At 38.6% G+C, this 27215-nt stretch overlaps 1 protein-coding gene across 1 annotated transcript in view; it reads right to left on the bottom strand.

The window, feature by feature from the left end:
- The window catches only part of LOC311082265 (scavenger receptor cysteine-rich domain-containing protein DMBT1-like), a gene marked incomplete at both ends in the record, with an annotated part of 49499 nt that extends 22539 nt beyond the window's left edge, over positions 1-26960 (bottom strand). Inside the window, 20 exons of the mRNA XM_084112995.1 lie at positions 4761-4823; positions 7618-7802; positions 8354-8543; positions 9931-9993; positions 10099-10149; positions 10315-10383; positions 10486-10554; positions 10748-10807; positions 11050-11145; positions 11244-11444; positions 11548-11862; positions 12038-12109; positions 12217-12519; positions 18476-18793; positions 18870-19193; positions 19284-19598; positions 19683-19997; positions 21836-22150; positions 23980-24219; positions 26879-26960. Coding sequence (XP_083969121.1) covers positions 4761-4823; positions 7618-7802; positions 8354-8543; positions 9931-9993; positions 10099-10149; positions 10315-10383; positions 10486-10554; positions 10748-10807; positions 11050-11145; positions 11244-11444; positions 11548-11862; positions 12038-12109; positions 12217-12519; positions 18476-18793; positions 18870-19193; positions 19284-19598; positions 19683-19997; positions 21836-22150; positions 23980-24219; positions 26879-26960 — 3646 coding nt within the window. The remainder of the gene's footprint in view (positions 1-4760; positions 4824-7617; positions 7803-8353; positions 8544-9930; positions 9994-10098; positions 10150-10314; positions 10384-10485; positions 10555-10747; positions 10808-11049; positions 11146-11243; positions 11445-11547; positions 11863-12037; positions 12110-12216; positions 12520-18475; positions 18794-18869; positions 19194-19283; positions 19599-19682; positions 19998-21835; positions 22151-23979; positions 24220-26878) is intronic.
- Positions 26961-27215: the final 255 nt, after the last annotated feature.

Raw genomic sequence — 27215 nt, 5'->3', positions numbered from 1 at the left:
ATTCAATGATGCAGTAAAGCAGCTCTAAAAGACAACAGTTCAATGTTGATTTAGTTCGGTTCAATAATTGTGTAAAGTTCATCAGTTATGGAATGAGTTCAGTTCTGATGTCATCATCCAGCTCAGTTCAGACCGATATTGTCAGTGCAGTCAGATCAATAATATTGTTGAATATTACAGTTTTTGACGATTGCTATGACAGATTTTTCAATACTTTTAACAATTTTCCAAAACTCTTAACACAGTTAGCACTACATCCGTCTGTGTAAGCTATACTATTACACATTTCTTGTTGCTTTAACACAAAATGCATACAATTAACACAAATTTAAAATGCTTGAACTTCTTTTACACACAAGCTCAAACAAGAACAAAACAATGGATTTTTACTGCCATATTTACCAATGCTTTAACACTGTATGTCAGAACAGATAACCCCATGTTCTAAACCTAACCTTACAGGCTAAAGTCAAGGTAAACAGCTGCTTATATTGTGAATTGAAACACAAATATATCCCCTGTATTTTATTCTATTCTTACTGAGAAACAGTTGATTGAATTATGCAAATAATTAGAAGATGACTCTTTTTTTTCTTCTTTTTTTTATACTTCTGGTGCTTTTTCTGTTTGTATATTTTGTATTTTCACATTATTCCATTGCTAGTGAGAAACAGCTGATTGAAGTTATGCAAATATGGGACAATGTCGCATTCCACCATTCCCGTCTAGTCACAGCTTGGTTTGACGCCCATCAGAGGATGATGTCTATTTTCCTTGCCCCTTACTTCCTTTTCCTCAACCCCTTTGAGGAGTTTTCTCAGCCTGGAGATGAAAGGTTTTTGACCATAGTCCACAGGACCAAATGTCCCTCCTGTATGCAAAAGATGCTGCATACCAAGACATCACAGCTGAACACTGCCAGGGGTGGATAAGGCATGTTACTGTAAAAGATTCTTCCCAAGATGCCTTGCCAGGGAAGGGAAGATATCAGGTGTGATGTGGATGAGAACATGTGGACAAATGCAGAAGACCGGGCAGATTAGAAGATGGCCTTTTCTGTTTGTATATTTTGTATTTTCACATACAGTACTGTAATACTGTAAATGGCAGCTATATTGCATATTTTTGTTATCTTGCAGAAATGTCCTGTTGCAAATAAAGCCGTTACTGCAGCAATTCTGTCTCTGTCTTCTTTTTTTCACAAACCATACATTCTATAAAGCTACTCTAAGAAGGGTCATTTATTTTGTTGTATTGAATTTCTGCTGCAAAAAACAACAAAACAAAATGCATGCATTTACATTACAAACAAAACAAAAATATAGAGACTTCAAAAAAAAAAAAAAACTGCAGTGCAAAACACAATCTATGATCAATACAATATACTGTCTATTGTATAAGGGCAGACCTGACACACATAAAATAATGCAGTTTCTGTAATTTCAGCTGATGATAGTGTTTTTTTGTCATTGTGTTATGATTGACTAAATGTTCCTGTTGGAAGAGAACATATGTTAGTGTTTTGAATAATTATTTGATTTTGAAACATGTTTGCAGTGTTTTGTTAGACATTGTGTATTGTGTTAGTGTATTATTGTATTTTGAAAATTAGTTTTGGAGTTTAGTTTACAATGTGTGATTTTGAGCATGAAATTAACCGTTTTGCCAATTGTGTGTTTTAGGTGTGTTGGTGCGTTAAGAGTTTAGGAAATTTGTTAAAAGTATTGAAAAAAACTGTCATAGCGATTGTAAAAAACTGTAAGTGTCCCCAACTAAGCAAACCAAAAGGTGACAGTGTCAAGGAACCCAAACTACACTGGTGACAGAAATGGAGAAAGAAAAGTATTGGGGGAAACCAGGCTCAGTCGGGGGAAGAACGAACATGGTGTAGTTATGATTCCAGACTGCACCACAAATCAACCTGTGGATTGATCATTCAGGATATTTTATACAGTTCCTTCTGCTTGAAGTTCGAGTACATCTCACTCACTCACTCACACACACACACACACACACACACACACTTTGTGTTTGAGGACTCTCCATGGACAACGATTTTTATATTGTACAAACTTTACATTCTATCCCCTAACTCATATAAAAACATTCAGCATTTTATATTTTCACACACACAAAAAAATTGCTATTATGATTTAAACTGAATCTTCAATGACTGAAATTATATTACTGTAACTCATCTATATCCACAAGATGGCAGTAAAAGACTGTAAAATTCAACTGAAATGTGCTGGATCTGTCATTAGGGGCCAAGGTCATTTTATCTGTCTATATAAATCAAAGCATTTAAAGTCTCCGACATGTTTAAATACAAACATGCATGAATTGTTTCAAGTTATATTTTGTCAGTGTAATACTTAGACTGCATATGTTTTGAAGTTTTTTGGGGTTTTTTTGAGTTAAGAGAAAACAGTTTTGATAACATAGGAAAATCACAATAGAGATGAAATTAAGTCAACCATATTTAAAAGAATTACAACAAAGACAAACAACAGAATAATCATGATAATGAATCAGATATTCTTAAAAGAGTCTTTAATTAACATTGTTTATATATTCAGAACAATTCAGAAAACGGGAGTAGAAGAGCATTATGATCTCTCAAATAATGAGAAAGATATTTCTCTCTTCAAAAATGCTGTTAGCTTAAATATTCAGTACACACAATTGGTAATATTTAGTCATCTTTTCTGGGTGAGATATGTTATTGCATCCTACAATGTAATGCAGTTGAGTTCTCATTAGGACAGTTGTTTGGAGTAAATGTACAACTTCACAACAACAACACAGACACTGAATATCATGTATGCAAACATCATATTTCAGGTTATTTAGGAATGTTTTCTAACATATATTCAAAAATGTTCAGAAAAATTATTTTTGTATTGTAACTATCATGTTTTATCACTGGAAGAGGAAATAAATGTTTAAATGTCAAAAGATTTAACCCTGACTCTGATTCATAACCCTGAACTGTGGCAATCATGGCAATAAACAATGCTTACAAGAAATTATCAAAGGGAACTCTAAAAGTATCATTTCAAAATGTTGCCAAATATTTCAGGTATTTTATTTAAAAAAAATTTAAATAAAAAAAAATCCAGAAGCTGATATGAACAGTGGCAGTGGGTGTGGCCATCGGGTCAAACAGCTTCTCTGTCATCGTTTGACTCCTCCCCCACATCATCATAGTCTGCATTAAAGGAACACTCCACCGTTTTTTGAAATAGGGCTTATTCACCTTCTTTCCTACATTTAGATAGGTGGGCAAATGCATTTTTGTCTCCGTGCATGCATTGTTTTAGTTTGACAGGGTCGGCGCTAGCTTAGCTTAGCATAATGAATGGAATCCTTAGTTGCCAGCTAGCATGTCCTGAGTAAAAGTGATATAAAAAATAAATAAAAAACACCTAATTACTTCTTGTGGCCTGCGTATTCACAACGAGTACAAATAGCGATGCAGATTAACACTAGGCGACTTCCTAGGCAGATTTTGACTTATATATTAAGGACTATATTAGGGGGAAGCACAGGCGAAGCACTGCTACTTGGACGTGATATCTCTGCGCCCAAGTAGCAGTGCTTCGCCTATGCTTCCCCCTAATATAGTCCCAAGTCAATATCTGCCTAGGAAATCGCCTAGTGTTAATCTGCATCACTATTTGTACTTGTTGTGAATACGCAGGCCACAAGAAGTAATTAGGTGGGGGTTTTTTATTTTTTATATCACTTTTACTCAGGACATGCTAGCTGGCAACAAAGGATTCCATTCATTATGCTAAGCTAAGCTAGCGCCAACCCTGTCAAACTAAAACAATGCATGCACTGAGACAAAAATGCATTTGCCCACCTATCTAAATGTAGGAAAGAAGGTGAATAAGCCCTATTTCAAAAAACGGTGGAGTGTTCCTTTAAAGCAGCACTCAGTAGCTTCGGGATTTCTTCGCTGTATTCTCGCTTTTTGCTCGCAGGTTTCTCTCTAGAGCTCCCCCCACAGCTTCGGAATAGATATTTGACAACACTTGTAAAAACTCGTTGGTGATTCTAAGACACCAGAGGCTATAGATCAACGACATCAAAGCAGATGGGACATTCTTTAAAACGTCTTCTTCATTCGGGTTCGGACAGCGTGAGGGAGAGCAATAATGACAGCATTTTAGCAGATTTGTTTTGGCCGTAAAGCAATTGTTTACATCGCGATACCTGATATCACGCGAGACTTCCTGACGCGGCGGCCGGCGGCCCGCCGGCTCAAAGTTGCAAGTGCGTATTTTCCGCTCACGGGCACCAGGGGGGTGCGAAACGACCACCATTCAACCCGAAATAAGTAAAATAACCATTCCAATGACTCCGAAGCTGTTCAGTTAAGGTAAAAAAAGTTACTTAGTTCACCTTTAAAGAAAGAGCAACAGTTCAATTTTGTGATTGCATCAGTTTTTCAAAATGAGTTTATTTTTAAAATCAGCAAATTACTATTCAAATTATTTTATAATTGTGTCTTTAATATATTCCAAAATATGTATTAAATAATGAGGTATGTTAAAACTTTGACAGTATATATACAGTATATATATATATACAGTGCATATATATGTGTGTGTGTGTGTGTAATAAGATGTAAAATTCAGTTTCAATTCAGTTGTAAACTGATGAAGTGGTAAATTCGTAAATTGTGAATCTTTAACATGAAAGATATTCCAATATATTTAATAAGTGTAGGAATCATAAGACATAAAGCTTACCTAACAAGTTTCTCAAATCTTCAGTGATACTCCACACATCATCATACTCATCCTGATCTCCCTCTTTACACAAAAAAAACAAACAAAACAAAAAACGCATGTTCACTATATCTTGTAGATTAATGTAGATTAAAAATGAAGTTGTGTGACTCACCCATTACACATTGAGAGCACTGTCCATTAATGATGACATCATCATAATCCTCTGGTGTGTCCACTACATACAAACACACACACACACACACACACACACACACACACACACACACACACACACACTCTTAAATACAACATAATATGGGTGGAAAAATTTGTAAATTTATATATATATATACAGTGAGGAAAATAAGTATTTGAACACCCTGCTATTTTGCAAGTTCTCCCACTTGGAAATCATGGAGGGGTCTGAAATTGTCATCGTAGGTGCATGTCCACTGTGAGAGACATAATCTAAAAAAAAATATATATGATTTTTTAACTATTTATTTGTATGATACAGCTGTAAATAAGTATTTGAACACCTGTCTATCAGCTAGAATTCTGACCCTCAAAGACCTGTTAGTCTGCCTTTAAAATGTCCACCTCCACTCCATTTATTATCCTAAATTAGATGCACCTGTTTGAGGTCGTTAGCTGCATAAAGACACCTGTCCACCCCATACAATCAGTAAGAATCCAACTACTAACATGGCCAAGACCAAAGAGCTGTCCAAAGACACTAGAGACAAAATTGTACACCTCCACAAGGCTGGAAAGGGCTACGGGGAAATTGCCAAGCAGCTTGGTGAAAAAAGGTCCACTGTTGGAGCAATCATTAGAAAATGGAAGAAGCTAAACATGACTGTCAATCTCCCTCGGACTGGGGCTCCATGCAAGATCTCACCTCGTGGGGTCTCAAGAAAGGTGAGAAATCAGCCCAGAACTACACGGGAGGAGCTGGTCAATGACCTGAAAAGAGCTGGGACCACCGTTTCCAAGGTTACTGTTGGTAATACACTAAGACGTCATGGTTTGAAATCATGCATGGCACGGAAGGTTCCCCTGCTTAAACCAGCACATGTCAAGGCCCGTCTTAAGTTTGCCAATGACCATTTGGATGATCCAGAGGAGTCATGGGAGAAAGTCATGTGGTCAGATGAGACCAAAATAGAACTTTTTGGTCATAATTCCACTAAACGTGTTTGGAGGAAGAAGAATGATGAGTACCATCCCAAGAACACCATCCTTACTGTGAAGCATGGGGGTGGTAGCATCATGCTTTGGGGGTGTTTTTCTGCATATGGGACAGGGCGACTGCACTGTATTAAGGAGAGGATGACCGGGGCCATGTATTGTGAGATTTTGGGGAACAACCTCCTTCCCTCAGTTAGAGCATTGAAGATGGGTCGAGGCTGGGTCTTCCAACATGACAATGACCCGAAGCACACAGCCAGGATAACCAAGGAGTGGCTCTGTAAGAAGCATATCAAGGTTCTGGCGTGGCCTAGCCAGTCTCCAGACCTAAACCCAATAGAGAATCTTTGGAGGGAGCTCAAACTCCGTGTTTCTCAGCGACAGCCCATAACCTGACTGATCTAGAGAAGATCTGTGTGGAGGAGTGGGCCAAAATCCCTCCTGCAGTGTGTGCAAACCTGGTGAAAAACTACAGGAAACGTTTGACCTCTGTAATTGCAAACAAAGGCTACTGTACCAAATATTAACATTGATTTTCTCAGGTGTTCAAATACTTATTTGCAGCTGTATCATACAAATAAATAGTTAAAAAATCATACATTGTGATTTCTGAATTTTTTTAGATTATGTCTCTCACAGTGGACATGCACCTACGATGACAATTTCATTGTCAAGTGGGAGAACTTGCAAAATAGCAGGGTGTTCAAATACTTATTTTCCTCACTGTATATATATATATATACTCCTTATTAATAGTTAGTAAGGTAGTTGTTAAGTTTAGGTATTAGGAAAAAAACACCTTTTCCAGGATCATAGGTCTGTCCACTAATTACTTCAAGTACTGTGGTGGGGATGCACAATGACTGGTGGGTAAATTTCTGGTGGGTGAAGTTGATGAACCCTTATTCCCTATAGTATTTGCAGTGCCATTCACCAGTTCCCTCTCCAAACCAGTCTGATCCCACAACAGACACAGCAATCCCCCAATTCAGCTGTCTACAGAGGACACTGGCAGCTCTGGCATATCCCAGCATGCATCACACACTGAGCCCCATTTACTGAAGTACTGACGCTCAACTTGACCAGAACAAGAGTCTGAGCTGTTTACCAGTCTGAGATCAGTGTAACCTGGACAAAATGTATTGAAACAAAACAAAAGTTCAAGGACACTTACTGCTCTTATAGAAAAGAGATTGAATCTCTTTATGTTTGCAATACATGTAAATAGAGGTCAAATATGACTTAACCAGAGCATATTACTCCTACAGCATTGTCATGGGAACAGTGTGTATTTGAAGAGTTGGATGTAGGACAGAACACAAAGTGTGATTCATTTCCTCTGCACTGAATCTCTTGTGTCCACATCGGAGCGTCTCCTTTTCCAAAAGCATCTTCTCCCAGCACCTGTACAGGAGCCCCACAGTCCAGCTCTCTACACACAACCTCTGCATCCTGCTGGTCAAAGGCAGCGTCACACACTGAAACCCACTTCTTAATTTGAAGTATCTCTAATCTCCCAGCGCACAGATGAGATCCATTAATGAGTCTGGGGAGGCGACCTGTGTGTTTAAATTATATAAATAAACAACATTATAACTTTTTCAAAATTAAGATAAGGAAATTAATTCTGTTCAGTTTCTTTTGGTAACAAAACATTTACAGTAGGAAGATTGGACAGTCTTACCCGAGCAAATGACTCCAGCATCTTCATCATGACCACAGTTATTTACACCCCATCGTTTTGATTTACAGTTCTTCAGTGTTGACTCTGATCCAGTACACTTCACTTGATCCATCCATACTGGACCTGATCCTTTTCCAAAGTGAGCATCACCAACTGCACGTAATGCTTTATCACAGTCCAGCTCTCTACACACCACTCCAGCAGATTTTATATCCCAGCCATCATCACACACTGTTCCCCACTGACCATGAAGAACCTCCACTCTACCAGCACAGAGACGGTTACCACCAACCAACGTCACGTTGCCTGTACACAAGAGTCGTTTATCTATGAAAGTCCATTCATTTTTTTTAATTATGCTGCTTTTTTACAGTTCACTTAAATAGTCCTGTGGTGTGAAAATCGTTTTGCATTTTACTCAATATGAAGTCATAAAAACTGCATGTATAATATTAAAACACATCAAACCACAAGGCAATTTAATGCAATTACAGAAAAAGAAAAAATAATCAGTGAAAATCTAATTTATTTCTTCCATGAGCAAATTCTTTAAAATAAAATAAATCAATATCAGTAAGTGAATATAAACAATAATCTATATAAATGAAACTAAGAGAAATTAAACATTACAAAACTTATTGATAGGACACAGGAAGATCCTTGTGTTAAATATAAAACTTCTTTCATTTAATATGTTGAAAGGAACTGTTTGGCCCTTTAATTCAAGGTAAAATACCTGCACTGGTGAGTGTGACGACTGTGGACATCAGAAAGATTGTCAGACAGCTCTTCATCTTCCTCTTCCTCTGCTCTGCACTTCAGGACTAACTTTTCATCTGCTCTCTTTACAATTCTGAAGAAAAAGAGACTCTTGTCTGCTCTGGTGAGAAAGATAAAGGTAGAGAGAGGGGAGGGGCTTCTGACGACTGCCAATCACACTCAGAGTTAAACTTCAAGAGAACAGAGACAAGACAAATCAGCCAATAAATCTACATATATATCAAGAGAACGCCACTGTTGATGAACGGGACTCCTCCTCCACCTTACAGACACTTTACTGAGGAGACACACACATGATAAAGTGCTGACAAAGTCACCCAGCTGTCATGAGAGTGAATGTGGGAAACACTTCAGTGTACATACAGCGCCAGAGTCTGACACCTGCAGAGAAGAGATACAAGCACTGATAACTAACTGCTGACCACAAACACTGAGAAGACAGAGAGACATACAGTATCAAAGCACTATTCCAGAATAACAGTATACAATATTTCATTTAATTTTATTGAACTGTTGCATTTTGTGTGCAAAAAACACTGAAAATTTCACAAAAATTTCCCCAATTTCACAATAACAATAATAATAATGGCATAATATCCATGCACATAGTCAGCCTGATTTTAATTGCTAAACAAAAAACATTAAAATCAATTAAAAACAATAAAATTGGACAGAAATATACAACAAATGTATGCATGCTGGGTATGACTGATTGTCAAAAAACCCTCTGCAGGACATAAAGTGAACAACATGCTCTTCTGCTCAGTTCAAAGAGTCATTACATTCTTTTGAGGGAAAGATCCTTGATCACAGCTGCTGTTTGTAAACTTATTTCCCAAAGTACATTCCAACGTTCTTTAGCAAAATATATGCTGTATATGTTCACCATCAGTGGGTCTACATTCAATAGGAATATTATATTTGTATAGTAGTTGCTGTGAAATGTTAAAGACTGGAGCAGTGGAAGTTAAATGGTGAAGCATCTGAAATCATAACAATTATATACAAATGGATTGAATGTTGGGATTTTTTTTTTCTTTTTTTTTTTGTTCTCTCAAATTGCCATGTCTACATCATGTTTCAATGAGATCACAAAAATGTATTTTGTAAAAAAAACTTCTGGAAAGAGAAGTTTAAACTAAGCATTTTTTCCTGTTAAACACTGATTAAATGTAACTGATTAAGTAGATTTCAATGCAAAATATTACATGTGGTTACATATGGTGGATAGCAGTTAAAACGTATTTAGTATCTAAGACACTTAAACTGCAGAAAACTTAAAAGCTTTGAAAAGATTTGATGCAGTGATTGTGGTTTCATTTATAAAGTCCCTCCCTGTTTTCCTGGCTCCTCTTCCACATCATCATAGTCTGTTATTAGAAAATAAGAGCAAATTAATGTATAAATATATGCAACACATCAATATTGACAATCAAGTTAAATGAGCTATCATAATCACAGAAATTGATATTATAAAGCGATTATAAAAATTAAACAAATTCAGTGTAAGGTAAAAAGGTGTCAGTAACATACCAAACATGTCACTCATATATTCCCTGATATTCTTCACATCATCATACTCCTCCTGAACACCATCTGATATAAATGTGTCCATTATTAATTACATGAGTTTAAATGCAACTATAATTTGAAGACAAACAAAAAAACATGAAATTTAAGAGAGTAATTTGAATCCCACACCTGCTTTATCCTTGGATAATTGTCGTACAATGATGACATCATCATAGTTTTCTGGCAAGTCAAAAGAGACAAATAGACAATAATGAAAAATTTAATGCATCCATTAAATGTGCAAAATTTGGGATTTTGAAACAGTGACTATGTATAATTAACTAAACCCTTATTGAATAAAATATAATTGAATAAAACCTGTAGAAATGATAATAAGAAATAAACCTGTATCATGAGATCTCAGTCCAACAGTGATTATATCATCATAATTGTCAGGTGTGATTTGCTGCTCTTCTAAATGAGTTAACAGCAAGGAGGAAATAAACAAAAACTGCTTTTACTGTACAGAGGCCCAATAGTTCATTTAATTTAGTGAAATGAGTTCAAGTCACTGACCTTTATTTGACCCTTCAGTGGTGGTGATGTCATTATAGTAGTCAGGTGCAGCTCCTCCTGCAAAATTCGCTTTAAAAAGAGTAGATGAAAGAAACAAAAGATTCAGTAAATCCTTATCTGAATTATTATGTGCAGAAGAGTTTATATAATTTTAACTCTGTAACCTGCTGAGTGAATATTTTTAATTCATTTAACATCCATTAATTTCTGTATGTAGAAGATAAGATTTGAGTTATGTTGATTTATATTTGAGTCCTCTAACCTGAAAGAAGCTCATCAGCATCTTCATACCCAGAATGCTGTTCTTCAGAAAGGACACTTCCTATTATGGAGAAGTAATTTCCATAATTTTGCCTGAATTTTGGCTGATTTACAATTGTGAACGTGTGTGTCTTCACAATCGTAAATCAATCAAAATCCCCACTTCCTTTGAATCACAACACTGTATATCTTTCAGATAACACACAAAAGTCCCACAAATGGATCTATGTGATTTATTCTACTCTCCGCTATGAATAAAGTGATTATGATCTCCTCAAATCAGACTCTATGACATTTACTCACCTCTCTGAGTGAAGAAACTCTGTCTATTACTGGGTCTGTGATGAATCTCCTCATAAACGGCCTCAGTCGTCGTCCTGTGTCTCCTCTTAGAGAGAGCTGTGAGTGTAGATAGACAAACCTGCTGTCAGTTCACAACACATGACTGATCACACACTGAATAAGACACAATATGACAGTCTCTGGATCTCTCCTACCTCTCCTCATCACTCTGTTCTGCTGAATCAGTATAAGCAGTGGCACTAAGAGCAGTAAGAGCAAAACTCCCAGTACAACCACAAGCACAGAGAGAGACACTGGAGGAGTTTGTGGAGGAGTGACTGATGTTGAGCGCACTGTCTGAGAAACTGGAGGAGAAGCTGATGTTGTTGTGGCAGGAGTAGTGGACACTGACAAATCTGGCAAAACAGACACAAACACATTGGAAAAGCAAATACACACATATTATAAACACTAAAATTATGTAAAAATGACCACAATTGCTCAGTGTTTTCCAGTGACCTGCACAGGTGAGTCCAGCATGCTCTTTGTGGGAGCAGTCAGTGTGGTTCTTCAGGGAGAGAGGACAGTCCCACAGGTGAATCTCATTCCCTCTGCACTCGACTCTGTTCAGCCACACAACACCTTCACCAGCACCAAAGACTGAATTCCCATCAGCCCTCTTTGCTGCTCCACAACCCAGCTGCCTGCAGACCACCTGAGCATCGCTGATGTCCCACAGATCAGCACAGACTGAACCCCACACAGCGTTATGATACACCTCCAGCCTCCCAGAGCACCGGCCCAAACCTCCACTCAGTCTGAGAGGAACATGATCTAAATCACAGACAAGTGGATACATTATTGGCCAACAGAGTTCTGTCAGAACTGAAACACCTACAGTGGGGCATGTCTGTGATTAAATCCTCTTGGTTCCCCAGAACTAAATCACATACATATATCACATATGGCTGTTATGATTTTTATGTTCTTCAAAATCAAATTAACTTACCTGAACACTGTCTCTGATGTGGAGATGTGGAGCATGACAAATAGCTTCTAGGGGACTCATGACTCTCCTGTTCTGTAATCACAAGTTGATTCAATATTATATAGACACATTTTGTTTATATACTCAATAATGTCAACTGATTACTGTATTTTTAGAGATGGAAATTGCATCAGTCTTACCTGAGCAGGTGACCTTGGCCACTTCATCATTATTACAGTAGTTCTGTCCCCAGGGTGAAGATGGACACTGCCACAGATTTGAATCATGTGGTCGACATTTCACTTCATCCAGCCAGTTACGAGCTGATTCAAGCCTTGGTGTAGAATCAGACAAAACACCAGATCTTCCACAGTTCAGTTCTTGACAGATCAGACTCACTGTGTCTCTGTTCATCTGGTTCCAGCACACATTACCCCAGGATCCATTGTAGAAAACCTCAACATTCCCTTCACAGCCCTCGGTTAACCTGATCTCTTTAAACTCTTGATAGAAACATGAACACAAACTCAGATTTTATCCAACCGCATTAATTTCAACCACAAAAACATAACATGACATATACTACATATATGTATATGATGTAAGAGGAATGGCTTGTATATATATGATGGCCAATTGAAGAATAACAAATTTTAAGAATCAATTTCAAATATGCTTCCATACATAACATCATGGTAAAGAATATTGTATTTAGCTTTTAAGGTTAAGATAATGATTCTGCTCAGCAAAGTTGCAATTCCTGTTTTCTCCTGAAAACTCTTAATGGCTCTTGGAGCTTGTGTTTTAGCAAGAGAGTCCTGCCAGTCCTGTACTCGAGTCTCAGCATTTGAATAGATATGCTGAGTGGATTAGGAGTGGCAACACTCTCAGTCTAGAACAGGTTCCTAAACCTGTCTCATCACAAAGTTTTGGTTCCTGCCCCTAAATGTATATAAATTGTAAGAGAACGTTCCCTTAGTCAGACTTTGGTGACTGCAGCTACCGACAGCTCGTGTTCTCAATAAAGAATCCTGCTGAAGAAAGAACCAAGTCTCCTGGTCTTCGATTCTGAGTTTCCAACAGTTTTGGTGCCGTGACCCGGATGGAGAAAAAGGAAACTCAAAGAAATTCAAGCTCAAAGATCTGAATCAACAAAGATCTGACTAAGTTCCAGACTGAATCACCTGAATCCAGATTGAAAACTTCAAGCTCCAAAAAGATCTCAAAGAATGAACTTTTCTGACTGAGTTCCAGACTGAATCTTGAAACTTCAAGCTCAAAGATCTCAACAAAAAATGAACTTTTCTGACTGAGTTCCAGACGAAGTTTTTCTGTACAACCAACGATTCGGCGAGTTTCACTCTATTCAAAAGAACCTTTAAAGACCAGTAAAATTTTGTCATCCTCTGCGCCGTCAGAGAAGAGTTAACAGACAGCTGCAGGGTTTTGTTAACCAAGTTATCCTCTAAAAGTTTGCTTTTAGAGATGAAAGATGTCCTCTGCCAGGCAGGGAAGATTTAGCATTACATGTTAATATTGTTTATCCTCTGCTTTGCCAGGGAAGTGTTTTATCCTCTATAAAGTTAGTGAAGATTTTATCCTCTGCTTTATCAGGGACGGTTAGCAGCATGTGCTAATATTTTGTATCCTTTGCTTTAGGCAGAGAAGGATTAGCTTTATGTGCTAGTTATTTCTGTTTATCCTCTGTTCTTGTCGGCAGGGAAGTTAAGTGTGAAGTGTTGGTAAACTGGAAAGTTTACAAGTGTACCATCTGTTGAACAGATAAGTTTAGTGTTTGTTTGTGTGGTAACAAAGAAATTCACAAAATGTTTAGGAAAAGTGCTAGACTAATTCCCACAACTGAAAAAGGTGGTCTTGCGACTCCTTTATGGACAGACAGTGAGTTCAAGTCATTGTTAGGACAGCACATGTTCTCCATAGTGACCGAGTCGGTCAAATTGGATTTGACCAAGAAATTTGGCATTCATCCAGACAAAGTATGGTCAATTGAAGATTGTAAAAAGAAACTAGGAGCAAGTATTCGCAAGAACAATGTGAAAGCCATTATCTGTTGTCACAGATAATTTAGCTTATCCATTGCACAAGAACAAGCTCAGTTAAAAGAACAGAACAAACAATTGCACACTCAAGTGTCCTGTCTCAAGAAAAAGATGGGCCATAAGGCCTCATCCAAATGTGACTCAGAAAACCAACAGTCAGATGAAAGCTATCCTGATTTACAGTCCTTTGATAGAATAGAGGACAATGTCAATGCTGGATTGATGAAAGATGTAAATGCAGTTGAAGTGTGTGGAGCAAGACAAAAGGCTCAGAGAAGGGGAAAAGGGGTTGATACAGTTCCATCTGCAACCCCCATACTGAAGCTACAAGCAGTCAAAACATCTTTAGGTCCTAAAGATATTGAGAGACTTGTTGAAAGTTTGCCATCAGTGCAAATAAATTTTTCTGAGTTTAGGAGAGAATTGTCCAAAAAGATGCGGAATTCAATGATTTTGAAAGTGCTGTAAACAATTCTGAGTTTCAAAATGCCAGAAAAGATGAATTGAGAGAGGGAGTTCTGAGAGTGTTAAAGAACATTGTTGGACCGAACGTGGACTGGTCGAAGCTCACTAGTTGTGTACAGAAGACGGGTGAAACTGTATGTGAGTACAAAGAAAGATTTTGCCAGACCGCTGCAGCTTACAGCGGAATTGTTGACACTTCAGAGAAGGTGTTAGATGATAATGGTCCCCTAGTTCGAGCATGGTTTGATTGTCTTTTGTCAGAACATAAAAATGCATTGCCTTACTTAGAATTAACATGGTCCAGTAGAACCCTGCAAAACAACTTGGACAGGTTAGCTACTTGGGAAAGAGACTCTGATGTCAAGGCAAGAGTAAAAATTGCAGCAGCATCCTTTAAGGTCAACACAGAGAATCAATTGAAACGCAAATGTCCTAAGAGAGAGGGCAGCTGTAATTACTGTGGTAAACCTGGGCATTGGATGAAAGAGTGTAGGAAAAACAAAAAGAACTTTAAAGAAGTTAACAAGGTTACTCAGCTTCTGCTCAGCCTGCTTGCTACTCTGAAGCAGCCCCTCCCCTCGTGGGGCAACTTGATAATGTGTTAACCATTTGGGCTGTGAGTGCTTAATTTCCCCAGAAACAACAACAAAGATGAAAGACTGATTTTTGTTTAATAGAACAAAAGGAAAGTGACTGTCTCAGCCTTCCTTTGGGGGACCCTGGTTAAGTAGACTCGCAGCCTTAAATGTTATGCCACAGAATATTCCAGTCAGACACCCATCCTCTATTATGATGTCTACTATGACTGATGTTTCACTGGAGAATGGAAATGTGCCAATTTTCTCACACACTGTACAGTTGTTCCCCCCCTACAGGGATAGGATAGGACACAGACCAGTGAGGAGCCCAGGGAAGAACCGAATGCAACAGGCTTCGGGGGCCAATCCTGCGGTGAAGACTCCCTCATAGGCCTTCCCCATCCACTAGTCCCATCCTTACCTCACTGTTCCTTTTAGGTGTCAAATCAATTAAGAAATAGGGAAAGAATGAAACAACAACAGCAGACTCTGAAAACGATACAACCCGTGTTTAAACAAATACTGCTACAACCCTAGTGTTTGAACAAATACTGCTCTGTCGTCTTTTGTTTTCTTTCTTCCTCTGCGCAGATACCACTTGTTGGCTGTTCCGAGATCCATATGCAACGACCGTCTCACCTGCATATGAAGCCACAACCTCAAGAAGACAACTAGACCCACTGCTGAACGAACTATCACAAAAGAAAAAGAAAAATACACAACGCAGAGACTCACCTACGGGAACTTCAGTCATCCATCAGAGAACTTGAACAAAATACAACAAGACATTCTTGATCTTTCAACAAAATTACACCAGATGACTGAAGATAACTTTTCACAGTTCGGAAACCTGTTAGTATCAAATGTGTCAACCACGTCCAGCACAAGGAAATAACAGTTTCAACCAGAAAAGACTATTACTCGTAAGGACTTCACGGACCCTAATTGCATGTTTGTTTCTGTGTCAGCATGCAATTACAGAAAATCAACACAGATCATGCTATGTGCCTGTAACTATCACACGCTACAAGAATGAACTTGCTATGTGCCTGTAACTTACACAAGTTACAAGAATTGTATTTTGTGAGAGTTTTTAAGAACTCTCAAACGGGGGACTGAAGAATAACAAATTTTAAGAATCTATTTCAAATATGCTTCCATACATAACAACACGGAATAAAGAATAAAGAATATTGTATTTAGCTTTTAAGGTTAAGATAATGATTCTGCTCAGCAAAGTTGCAATTCCTGTTTTCTCCTGAAAACTCTTAATGGCTCTTGGAGCTTGTGTTTTAGCAAGAGAGTCCTGCCAGTCCTGTACTCGAGTCTCAGCATTTGAATAGATATGCTGAGTGGATTAGGAGTGGCAACACTCTCAGTCTAGAACAGGTTCCTAAACCTGTCTCATCACAAAGTTTTGGTTCCTGCCCCTAAATGAATATAAATTGTAAGAGAACGTTCCCTTAGTCAGACTTGACTGCAGCTACCGACAGCTCGTGTTCTCAATAAAGAATCCTGCTGAAGAAAGAACCAAGTCTCCTGGTCTTCGATTCTGAGTTTCCAACACAGTCTTCACTGATTTTACATTCCATCAGTAAGAGCAGAATGTGAGGAGGTTGAATTAGCAGAAACATAAAACCTTAAAGGGATACTTCACCTCTGGAAAGATTAGTGTTTATTTAAAATGGGTCATTCATGTAGTAGAAATGTGAAATTATTTTTGAATTTGGAGCCTTCTAGACTGAGAAAAGCCAGAAAATGTATTTTTGGCTCATGTGGATGAAAGACAACAAATCCCAGAACGCACTTGCTTCGCTGCCCTACGAGGCCACTCCCAAGCCACGCTTACCGGTAAGAGAGCGCAGTTAAACAACTAGGCTAGGCAACTAGTTAACTCAAAACTTAAAAGACGCCATTTTATCGTGAGTCTCTGTGACGAGTCTGCCCGGGATTTCGAGATCACCCAAAATGTCCGGGATTCGGCTTTTGCGTTCTACAGTCGCCATTCATTATGTTTACTGTGGCGAGCAGGACGAGGCTGAGGGCGTGAGAGAACGGCACGAGGCCGGTGGTGTGATTACTGATGAGCAACACCTGTGAGACGCACCGGTCTTGTAGGCACATCAACCGAACACTTGTTTAGCATTCATGTAAACACTACATTCTGATTTACCAATGGGAATGAATTCAGTTAGATTGAAACAAAATGTGTGCATGTAAACAATGAATGGCGACTGTAGTAAGCAAAAGCCGAATCCCGGACATTTTGGACGATCTCGACGGTCAGACATGTCCGGGAAAAAGAGGATGGTAACCCCTACTACTAATCTTTCTCCACAGTGCAAGAGCCTGTTAGCTTAGCTTCCAAAAAAAGATGGCTGACATTATTTGTACATTCTGTGAGTGAGATCCCACCCCCTATGGGCGGGTTGAAAACATGCGGAACTAGCTCCTACTACTGGCTGTGGTTTCTAGCCTCTGGCCCAAAAAATCCTCTGATGACGCAAAATGACGATTTTTGCGTCATCGGAGGATTTTTTACAGACAAAAAATACATAAATCTCTAGTCTCAGGGGGATATGAGGGAGGGAAGCACGGTAATTCGAAAATACTACAGGTTTTCTACTGATACAAAGCTTAATGCTAAATGCTAAAAAAAAAGGGTTTTATCCCTTTAAAACATAAAACCACAGCTGCCCAACTCACTGCAGAATTAAATGTGCATCTCAACTCTACTGTTTCCACCAAAACTGTTCATCAGGAACAGTTTTCCTGTGGACAATGTCCTGTGGACATTCCCTACTGTGCTTGATGGGCAAGTCACTGCCAAAGACAACGGAACCATTCTGGAGGACCATGTGCACCTAATGGTTCAAGCATTGAACCCTGAAGCACATTGTGCCATGTTTTAGCATAATAACGCTACACACAGAAAGACTTGTGACAGAATAAATTGATGAACACGAAAGTGAAGTTGAACACAGCCTGAACAACCACCAGATCTAAATATTTTTGAGCCACTTTGGGGTATTTTGGAGGAGCAAGTCAGAAAACGTTTTCCTCCACCAGCATCACATAGTGACTGGTGACATAGTGAGGAATGGCTCAAAATCCCTCTGGCCACTATGAAAGACTTCTATCTGTCATTCCCAAGATGAATTGATGCTGCAAAAGGAGTCCCTACACCATACTAATAAATTATTGTGGTCTCAAACCAGGTGTTTCAGTTCCACTGTAGAACCCCTGTACAGTATGTGTAACTGAAAAATGTTAGATATTCCCTAAAAAGATATTTTAGATTTAAATGAATAACTAAATAACAATTTTTCACAAGTTCACAACACTGAAATGTTCACCTGAGCACACGACTCCTACATCCTCCTTGTGTTGACAGTCATGTTTCCCCCAGCCTGGAGAAGAGCAGTTCCACAGGGACGTCTCATTCCCCTCACACTCCACCTCATCCAGCCATATGGGTCCAGAACCAGGACCAAACCAGGCTGGTACCTGCTGGTTACTGAGGGCCACTCCACACTGCAGCTGTCTGCACACCACATGGGCATCTTTAATATCCCAGGAGTCATCACACACTGTCCCCCATGAGCCGCTGTGAAAAACCTCCAGCCTCCCTGCACAGTCTCCCCCAGAACCCACCAGCCTGATGGACCCGCGACCTGATATTCAGAGAGAGAAAAACACATTATTGATCACTAACAACTGAAGAATCTGCCCAGATGTTGTTGTTCTCACCAAGGCAGGTGATTGACAGCTGTTGTGTGGAGCTGCAGTTGAGAGTTTGTGGAGAGCTGCAGTTCCCCAGATGAGCTTCACTCCCAGAGCACTGGAAGCCCGTCACACACTCATGACTGTGTTCAGGACTGGATGAAGAGGAGCCGGAGAAGTTCAGCACAGAGCCACAGCCCAGCTGTCTGCACACCACAGAGGATTCAGTGAGACTCCAGGAGTCCAGCAGAACTCTCCTCCAGACCTGATGGATGGAAACTTCCAGCTCCCCCTCACACTGTCTCTCTCCAGACAACCGCACCAGACCATCATGAACAGCCAGAGAGGAACCTGAGGAGAAGATCTCGTTTTACTAAAATAAGAATTGCGTTAAAACATAGTGAAAAAGAGCATAATGCTCTCAGTGTCAAATAATTTTACCAGAGCAAATGACTCCCACATCTCGTCTATGAGAACATTCAGCTCGACTCCATGAAGAGACGGAACATTCTGAGAGTTTTGTTTCATTCCCGTCACAATCAAACACATCAACCCAGATTTCACCACTTCCCTCTCCAAACCAGTCTGATCCCACAACAGACACAGCAATCCCACAATTCAGCTGTCTACAGAGGACACTGGCAGCTCTCATATCCCAGCATGCATCACACACTGTGCCCCATTTACTGAAGTACTGAGGCTCCACTCGACCAGAACACGAGTCTGAACCGTTCATGAGTTTAGCATCTGTGTAACCTGAATAAAGAACATAGAGGTTAAAATAAAGTATAATGCAGCTGACAGAGGAGAATGAAGAGAGACAGAATATTGATAATTTACCAGAGCAGATCAGGCCCACATTATAGTCACTGGTACAGCTTTGTTTGTGTGATAATGAAATTGAGCAAAATGAAATATGAGACTCATTTCCTCTGCACTGAATCTCTTGTGTCCACATCTGAGCGTCTCCTTTTCCAAAAGCATCTTCTCCCAGCACCTGTACAGGAGCCCCACAGTCCAGCTCTCTGCACACAACCTCTGCATCCTGCTGGTCAAAGGCAGCGTCACACACTGAAACCCACGACTGATCATCAAGTATCTCTAACCTCCCAGAGCACAGGTGAGATCCATTAACGAGTCTGGAAGCTTGATGACCTGTTAATATTACAGGAATGACAGTGCACAGTAGACAAAAACAAATGCTTGATAGTTAAATACAATAAACATACAAACAGTTTTTCAAACAAACTTTTTTTTATGTCACAACAAATTAATGGGCAATGTTAAATTATTCACCCGAACAGATGACACCGGCATCTGAACTGTGAGTACAGGCATGTACGCCCCATCCTCCTGACCCACAGTTCTTCAGTGTTGACTCTGATCCAGCACATAATATAACATCCATCCAGATTGGTCCTGATCCTTGTCCAAAATGAGCATCACCCAGAGCATCTACAGGTTCTCCACAGTCCAGCTCTCTACACACCACTGCAGCTTCAGTCATATCCCAGGCATGATGACACACTGTTCCCCACTGACCTCTATGAAGAACCTCCACTCTACCAGCACAGCGACTGTTACCACCAACCAACCGCACATTCTTTTTATCTAAGTGAAAGAAAAATACAGATAGAGACTGTGATTGCATCACTGTAAGCACACTAGTTCGCGTATCAGTATATTGTGTGCAAAAATTCTGCACTGGTAAAGCACACTGGCTCACTACACATTTGGACACTGATTTTTCAATTCCCGGTGATATGAGGTGATTGTGTCATAAAACGTCACCACAGGTATTTATTAACAACACACACAACATCTTTCTGACATTTTTTATGCTGATTAAAGTATGTTATGAAATATACTTTGATTGTTGTTATATATATATATATATCTGAAACATTTTAGCCAAATTATAAATATAAATATTTACTACACTGTTCACTACCTATCTACTGATGTTTATACTGACATATAATTAAATAACGATTTGTCTTTTCAAATCTTCTATCGTATGTCATGATGATATTGTGTTGATATTGTGTTGGTTTGTGCAATTTGTTTTGCACCTAACAGAATTTCCATTAAGGAGAACGTAGTGAGCATCTAGTTTTTGGAGTGCATTGTGGGATTTTTAGGGAGTGAACATTCCAGTGAACTTGAAGGATTTTGTGATTGAGACAGACCTTAAAATTGCTGGCTCCTTGGTCAGTGTTCTGACTGTGAAATATGAAGCTGACTGAGATGCATCCCTATTAGTAAAAGGTATGATATTACTATATTCTTTTAACTCACCAGCACAGATCAGCCCCTGGTAATTATCATGTGAACAGCTGTTTTTGTATAAAGATGTTGGACAGAGGTGAATCTGAGACTCATTTCTTCTGCACTGAATCTCTTGTGTCCACATCTGAGCGTCTCCTTTGCCAAAAGCATCTTCTCCCAGCACCTGTACAGGAGCCCCACAGTCCAGCTCTCTACACACAACCTCTGCATCCTGCTGGTCAAAGGCAGCGTCACACACTGAAACCCACGACTGATCATCAAGTATCTCTAACCTCCCAGAGCAACTCGAGTTTCCAATAAGCCTGACACCTGAAGTAGCAAGAGATAAGAAACGTTTCAATTTTGTTTATCTAAAGGTGTGTAATTCTTGTCATTATTGTTCTACCATAAAGCACCACTTATTAATGTGAAAGGAGTAAAACAGTCAAATTACTCAATCTCTCATGTCAATCCATATCATCTGACTTTCTTTTTTATGGAACATAAAAGGGGAATTTTACAAAATATCCTGGTACTCTTTTCAATATAATGAGAGTAAAATAAGAAAAGAAAAAAACATTATGTGCTCTACAGAACAAAGTCATAGAGGTTTGAAAAGACACAAAGTAAATGATGACTGATTTTTCATTTTTGGTTGAACTTTCCCTTTAAAGCAGTTGAAATAGCAGTAATGTAAAAACAGTGCAGGGTTTGGAGCAGTTTACCTGAGCAGATTACTCCTGCATCTTTACTATGATCACATTCATAATTCCCCCAATTTACTGTTCCACAGTTCTTCAGTGTAGATTCTGATCCCGAACATATCTTGCGATTTGTCCAGATTGGTCCTGATCCTGGTCCAAAATGAGCATCACCCAGAGCATCTACAGGTTCTCCACAGTCCAGCTCTCTACACACCACTGCAGCTTCAGTCATATCCCAGTCATCTCCACACACTGTTCCCCACTGACCTCTATGAAGAACCTCCACTCTACCAGCACAGCGACTGTGACCACCAACCAGCCTTACTCTAAAATTGTCTATAAAATAAATAAAGAGGGAGTGAAGACATATGGACAACACGAAAGAATGAGGAAAAAAGTCTCACAATAAGAGAAAAAACCATGATAAAATTAACTAATATTTAGTGTAGAATTTGGGAACAAATTCTACAACGATTTGATTTCAGTTTATTTAAAAAAGGCTCAAACCTGCACACACCAGTCCAACATCATTTTCATATGAACAGTTGTTTTCATGTGATGGTGATGTTGGACAGAGGTGAATCTGAGACTCATTTCCTCTGCACTGAATCTCTTGTGTCCACATCTGAGCGTCTCCTTTGCCAAAAGCATCTTCTCCCAGCACCTGTACAGGAGCCCCACAGTCCAGCTCTCTACACACAACCTCTGCATCCTGCTGGTCAAAGGCAGCGTCACACACTGAAACCCACGACTGATCATCAAGTATCTCTAACCTCCCAGAGCAGCGAGAACCTCCAACCAGCCGGACTTCTGAAAGAACAACACAGGAAAAAACTAAATTTAAAGTTAAAGAACTTCAATAATGAGTCAGTCATATAATCAATATATCAATCAACGAGAAATCATATTTTCCTTAATCTTCTGAAATAAAATATATTTATTATGAAAACATATTATATATGTCAGCAAAACTTTTTCCCAGTCCAAAAGGACTTGAAAGTAACCTACAAAAACAGCTCATATACAAAACAGTGTATAGTTATTTTTACTGTAAAAATCTAAATGCATTACATGACTGGCCACATTTTAACATTTTCATGTCAACAATGTCTATGAATGAATCCTATATCAGGGAATTACATTAGAATGTAGAGTTAGAAACAAGCTTCTACATTTTATTTTTAACAAGGTCTCTGATTATTACAATCTGATCTTAACAGTTTGTGCTGTCAAAAAGAAGCTGGAAAATGGTCACAAAAAAATGAAATTATGACTGCTTTTGGTGCGATTGTTTTGTACATCAAGACAGGATTTTTAGTTTTAGCTTACCTGAACAAATGACTTGAGCGCTCTTATCATGACACACATCAAGATCAATTGGTTGTATGAATCCACATTTCTTAAGTGTAGATTCTGATCCAGTACACATTGCATTTTTCATCCAAAACGGTTTTGATCCCAGTCCAAAATGAGCATCACCCAGAGCATCTACAGGTTCTCCACAGTCCAGCTCTCTACACACAACTGCAGCATCAGCCAAATCCCAACCATCACCACACACTGTTCCCCACCGACCTCTATGAAGAACCTCCACTCTACCAGCACAGCGACTGCTACCATTTACCAGTCTCACATTTATTATGTCTATGAATGTAAGAGAAAAGGTTATTGTAAATTTAAATTGTTATAATAAAATGAAATGTGCTTTGTTGTACTTTGAACTATTACCAGTACACAGCAAACCAATGTTGTGCTCATGTGAACAGTTGTTTTCATCTAATGGTGATGTTGGACAGAGGTGAATCTGAGACTCATTTCCTCTGCACTGAATCTCTTGTGTCCACATCGGAGCGTCTCCTTTGCCAAAAGCATCTTCTCCCAGCACCTGTACAGGAGCCCCACAGTCCAGCTCTCTACACACAACCTCTGCATCCTGCTGGTCAAAGGCAGCGTCACACACTGAAACCCACTTCTTAATTTGAAGTATCTCTAATCTCCCAGCGCACAGATGAGATCCATTAATGAGTCTGGGGAGGCGACCTGTGTGTTTAAATTATATAAATAAACAACATTATAACTTTTTCAAAATTAAGATAAGGAAATTAATTCTGTTCAGTTTCTTTTGGTAACAAAACATTTACAGTAGGAAGATTGGACAGTCTTACCCGAGCAAATGACTCCAGCATCTTCATCATGACCACAGTTATTTACACCCCATCGTTTTGATTTACAGTTCTTCAATGTTGACTCTGATCCAGTACACTTCACTTGATCCATCCATACTGGACCTGATCCTTTTCCAAAGTGAGCATCACCAACTGCACGTAATGCTTTATCACAGTCCAGCTCTCTACACACCACTCTACCAGCACAGGGACGGTTACCACCAACCAGCCTCACGTTGCCTGTACACAAGAGTCGTTTATCTATGAAAGTCCATTCATTTATTTTAATTATGCTGCTTTTTTGCAGTTCACTTAAATAGTCCTGTGGTGTGAAAATCGTTTTGCATTTTACTCAACATGAAGTCATAAAAACTGCATATAATATTAAAACACATCAAACCACAAGGCAATTTAATGCAATTACAGAAAAAGAAAAAATAATCAGTGAAAATCTAATTTATTGCTTCCATGAGCAAATTATTTAAAATAAAATAAATCAATATCAGTAAGCGAATATAAACAATAATCTATATAAGTGAAACTAAGAGAAATTAAACATTACAAAACTTATTGATAGGACACAGGAAGATCCTTGTGTTAAATATAAAACTTCTTTCATTTAATATGTTGAAAGGAACTGTTTGGCCCTTTAATTCAAGGTAAAATACCTGCACTGGTGAGTGTGACGACTGTGGACATCAGAAAGATTGTCAGACAGCTCTTCATCTTCCTCTTCCTCTGCTCTGCACTTCAGTACAAACTTTTCATCTGCTCTCTTTACAATTCTGAAGAAAAAGAGACTCTTGTCTGCTCTGGTGAGAAAGATAAAGGTAGAGAGAGGGGAGGGGCTTCTGACGACCACCAATCACACTCAGAGTTAAACTTCAAGAGAACAGAGACAAGACAAATCAGCCAATAAATCTATATATATATCAAGAGAACGCCACTGTTGATGAACGGGACTCCTCCTCCACCTTACAGACACTTTACTGAAGAGACACACACATGATAAAGTGCTGACAAAGTCACCCAGCTGTCATGAGAGTGAATGTGGGAAACACTTCAGTGTACATACAGCGCCAGAGTCTGACACCTGCAGAGAAGAGATACAAGCACTGATAACTAACTGCTGACCACAAACACTGAGAAGACAGAGAGACATACAGTATCAAAGCACTATTCCAGAATAACAGTATACAATATTTCATTGAATTTTATTGAACTTTTGCACTTTGTGTGCAAAAAACATTGAAATAAAATGTGTTACAACATTCCCCAATTTCACAATAACAATAATAATAATGGCATAATATCCATGCACATAGTCCGCCTGATTTTAATTGCTAAACAGAAAACATTAAAATAAATTAAAAACAATAAAATTGGACAGAAATATACAACAAATGTATGCATGCTGGGTATGACTGATTGTCAAAAAACCCTCTGCAGGACATAAAGTGAACAACATGCTCTTCTGCTCAGTTCAAAGAGTCATTACATTCTTTTGAGGGAAAGATCCTTGATCACAGCTGCTGTTTGTAAACTTATTTCCCAAAGTACATTCCAACGTTCTTTAGCAAAATATATGCTGTATATGTTCATCATCAGTGGGTCAACATTCAATAGGAATATTATATTTTTATAAGTTGCTGTGAAATGTTAAAGACTGGAGCAGTGGAAGTTAAATGGTGAAGCATCTGAAATCATAACAATTATATACAAATGGATTGAATGTTGGGAATTTGTTTTTTTTGTTTTGTTTTTTCACTCAAATTGTCATGTCTACATCATATAAATGTTTCAGTGCAATGGGATCACAAAAACATGTTTTGTAAAAAACTTCTGTAAAGAGAAGTTTAAACTAAGCATTTTATCCTGACAAACACTGATTACATGTGATTTAGTACATTTCAATACAAAATATTACATGTGGTTACATATTGTGGATAGCAGTTAAAACATATTTGCAGCGCCAGGTGCAACGCAAGTGTGTTTTGCTAGTTTCAGCCTGACGCAGTTATCATTTTCATGTCCTGCACCACGTTGTTTAAATAGCAAATGCATTTGCACCCATTTGTGCGCCCATGGGCGTAAAAATTTTGACCTAGTCTAAAGTCAATGGCGCAATATATTTTTTGTTAATTAAAGAGCGCGTTAGTAATGTGCGCCTATAGGCGGGTCCACAACGCACGTCCACTCTGCTTATTACACAAAGGGATGCGCAACAGCACACAAACATAGCAAATATTAAAAATAAAAGGATTATAATGTAAAAGATTAATATTGTGTACATAAAGATAAGGAATCCCGCTTGTCCCGTAGATGGTCTGCTTGTGCGTATAACCTCGCTAAATTCTGTCATGTAAATAGCAATCCGCCATGGCGCGAGCGCAATTGGCTTTTAAAGGGAATGGGAGATGAGACTCTGGTTGGTTTATCTCACGTTACGCCCAAAACACACCCATTACTCATTAAAAGAATAGTGACAACCGTTTTAGGCCGCGTGCACCGACCATTTTTCCCATCGTTAAACTAGCAAAAGTGGATTCAGACACGCCTTAAGTGAACTTGTGCCTTGTGCTTAGATCTTTAAAATAGGGCCCTTAAACTTTGCAGAAAACTTAAAAGCTTTGAAAGGATTTGAGGCAGTGGGTGTGGTTTCAGTTATAAAGTCCCTCCCTGTTTTCCTGGCTCCTCCTCCACATCGTCATAGTCTGTTATTATAAAACAAAAGCAAAATAATTTATCAATATATGCTTTAAAAAGTATTATAAATGAACACATCAATATTGCCAATCAAGTTAAATGAGCTATCATAATCACAGATATCGATATTATAAAGCGATTATAAAAATTAAATGTAAATTCAGTGTAAGGTAAAAAGGTGTCAGTAACATACCAAACATGTCACTCATATATTCCCTGATATTCTTCACATCATCATACTCCTCCTGAACACCCTCTGATATAAATGTGTCCATTATTAATTACATTTGTAATTTAATAATAAACAAGATTATTTGCCACAATAATTTGAAGACAAACAAACAAACCAAAAATGTTTTAATTTAAGAGAGTAATTTGAATTCCACACCTGCTTTATCATTGGAGAATTGTCGTACAATGATGACATCATCATAGTTTTCTGGCAAGTCAAAATGGACAAATAGACCAAATTAAATTAAATGCATCCATTAAATGTGCAAGATTTTGGATTTTGAAACAGTGCATAATTA

Source organism: Abramis brama (genome assembly GCF_963993115.1).
Source record: "Abramis brama genome assembly, chromosome: 4".
NCBI lineage: Eukaryota > Metazoa > Chordata > Actinopteri > Cypriniformes > Leuciscidae > Abramis > Abramis brama.
The sequence above is the reverse complement of the archived record's forward strand: the minus strand, read 5'-3'. Positions and strand labels throughout refer to the sequence as shown.